General features: G+C 55.2%; 1 protein-coding gene across 1 annotated transcript in view; it reads left to right on the forward strand.

Moving 5' to 3' along the window:
• The first annotated feature begins 397 nt into the window (after nucleotides 1-397).
• Nucleotides 398-2,823, forward strand: part of LOC104497075 (glucose-fructose oxidoreductase domain-containing protein 2) — a 6,824-nt gene continuing 4,398 nt past the window's right edge. The window contains exon 1 of the mRNA XM_010140288.1: nucleotides 398-747. Coding sequence (XP_010138590.1) covers nucleotides 489-747 — 259 coding nt within the window. The 5' untranslated portion in view covers nucleotides 398-488. The remainder of the gene's footprint in view (nucleotides 748-2,823) is intronic.

Consider the following 2,823-nt stretch of genomic DNA (forward strand, 5'->3'; position numbering starts at 1 on the left):
CCACGCCTCATCTCCGCGGCAGCAGCGCTGCCTCTGCTGCTGGGGCAGCACTCCCTGTCCTTCCACTGCCTCTCCCAGTTGGTGCCTGGCCCCCTCGGGTTTGTCCCAGCCTGCTTACGGGGGTTTCTGTACCTGCCTCCTGTGTTTGGAGGCTGAGGAGATGCTCCTGGGTTCGTCAAGCTGCTTTCTGACCGTCCGTCTGCTGCGGGATTGGCGGATTGGCCCTTAGCGCGATTTCTCTATGGATTGTGGGTTTGGGGGGGCTGTTTGATTTTTCATGAGGATCCTTTAAAGTTGTGAATGCCGAATGAAGAGCAGAAACCAGCCTTCGGGCGCAGTGTGTTTGATACCCAAATACGCCTTTCAGGGATACTGACCTCTCGCTTCCCACGTTTCAGGAGCCGTGGACGGAAGGGAAAGCCAAGGATCCAAACATTTCCCCGAAGGAAAAGGCTGCGTGTGCACCCTGACGCGTGAATGAGCGCAGAATGAAAACGCTCCCTGGAGTGGGTGTGTTTGGAACTGGCAGCACCGCCCGGGTACTGGTGCCCTTGCTGCGAGCAGAAGGCTTCTCCATTGAAGCGCTTTGGGGGAAGACGGAGGAGGAAGCCAAGCAGTTGGCAGAGGAGCTGAACATCTCCTTCTACACGAGCCGGACCGACGACGTCTTGCTGCACCAGGAAGTAGATTTGGTTTGCATCAATATCCCTCCGCCACTAACTCGGCAAATTGCCATGAAGGCTTTAGGTACCTTTTTGTCTTTGGAGTTGGACCAAAACCCTGTAGCTCGTTGGCAGGCTGAGATGGGAAGCCGTTACCCCAGCGCGGTTCTGGCTGCACCAATGTGCCAACGCGGCGCTAAGGGTTTTGCGTGGGGTTGGGCGCGCCGCCTGTCGGAAGGGGTACCTGGCAGCTCCTGTAAAAATGCTGTGTATGGTTCCCTGTAGCTCTGCAAGTCTTGAACCAGCTGGGCTAAAATACCTCCTGTCTCCTCCAGACTGGGCTTACCGTGGGGAGGTGTTCCTTAAAACGAGCTGTTTCAGAGGTGATGATGATGAGGGGGTAAAATGGGTTTTGTGCCCATTTAAAAAAAAAATGAACAAAAAACCACCCAAAGAACTTAAGTTCTGTAATTCGTTTCAAACCTCCCCACGTTTGCCGGGGCGGAGGGGTTGTTCAGCTCTGCTTTCTGTTTTCCCCACAAATAAAACCAAACTTGAAAGTTAAAAGCCTTTGGAAAACTGTTTGCGTGCACTCCCTAAATCCAGTGAGTTCGGACCTAAATCCTCTGCAGCTGCCAACCTCGGGCAGTGCGCTGTGACCCCAGCCACCCTCCGGAGCCCTCGGGGGACATCCTGGTGCGGTGGCGGGTGCAGACTTGCTGGGCAGGTGCTGGGCACAGCAGGAGGAACCCAGCCAGACAGGCTGGGTGAAGGGAGAGAAGGGACGACGTCCCGAACTGGTCGGGCAGGGAGGTGGGAGCCAGCTGCCCGGGTGTCCAGCGTGTGACATAGCAGTGCTCGTGTCCTCTGGCGCAGCACAGCGTGGGTGTGAGCTGGGTGTAATCCTGTTGGCAACAAGTGTGGCGCTTTCTCTGTGTGCCCAGGAGATCAACACCAGTTCATCTGAGGACGGGTGCTATCTCAAGGCACGTGGTTTGTAGCCTCTTTGCTCCACAGCGGTTTATTCCAGGAGTAAATAACTCCCGGCACTCTCCGCAGTGCAGAGAGTGAACCCAGGCCGCCGCTCTCTTTCCTGCGCGGTGAGATTGGTTTGTGTACCTTCTTTACTGTCCTGTGAGTTTCAGGTGTTCGGATTTTGGGCTGTTTGAACTCTAAGTTGGAATGTATCTCCGTAAATACGCTGGAAGTTCTTGAAAACGCTTGTCAGGTGGCGCTCGTTCTCCTGGCTCTTGGTGACCTGTTGGGCTGAAAGGGGAGAATCGATACCTCCCTGGTGAACTATTAGCTCAGAGGGGTTGAGAGTCCTTCCTGGCAGTGTGTTCAGCCGGTGTTGGATGGTTTGCTGCGAGCGAGCACTCCAAAGGAACGCGAGGGCAGGGCCGGAAGTGGCGAGTGCGTTTTCCCTGAGCGTTCGGGCCAGCGCAGGGATGTTTGTGCCTGGAGAATCAGGGGCTGTGGGCGGTGGGTTACAGCTGGGTGTTCCCTGGCCCAGAGAGCGGCTGTAGGGAGATCAGCGGTGATGCAGTGATAATGGTCTGTGCAGTTTGGGTTGTTGGGGTTGGTTGGTTTGTTGAAGTGCTCACCTTTCATTACTTACTTGTATAGTTTTTTTATTTATTTTAAAATGTGCTTACAGTGTCATTTCTGGCAGAGGAGAGACAGGCCCAGCTTTCCTAGGCAGTGCCATTTGCTGGCGTAAGTTTCTCGTGGACAGGCATCCCTAACCCAGCCTTGCGTGGCGGGGCCAAAGCAGGAACCCCGCGTTGAGTTCGTGGACCAGACAGCAGATCAAAGCCCAGAGGATAACTCAAATTCAGATCGGTGTAATCTTACGGTTTATCTCCACCACAGGCAAAGCAAGAAGCTATCCTAAAATCTGTGCTGCTTTTGATCTCAGAGGAACTAATTTCCTGTGGGTCATGTCCCATGCCCACCTTTGCATGAGGTGAGCACACAGCGGAGGTACCAGCCGGAGCGGAATGTAAACTGCGGGGTGGTGGTGCAGGAGGTGCAGTGCGGGGAGGCAGAACGTGAGGAGTCCTCCCGGTAGTATTTCTTCAGGGTGCTGAAGATAGTGCTGCTGCGCGTACCGAGCCCAGCCAACAAATGGGTGGCTTGCGGAGCCGCCGCAGGGGAAGGG

Source organism: Buceros rhinoceros, unplaced genomic scaffold (genome assembly GCF_000710305.1).
Source record: "Buceros rhinoceros silvestris isolate BGI_N320 unplaced genomic scaffold, ASM71030v1 scaffold20557, whole genome shotgun sequence".
Taxonomy (NCBI): Eukaryota; Metazoa; Chordata; class Aves; order Bucerotiformes; family Bucerotidae; genus Buceros; species Buceros rhinoceros.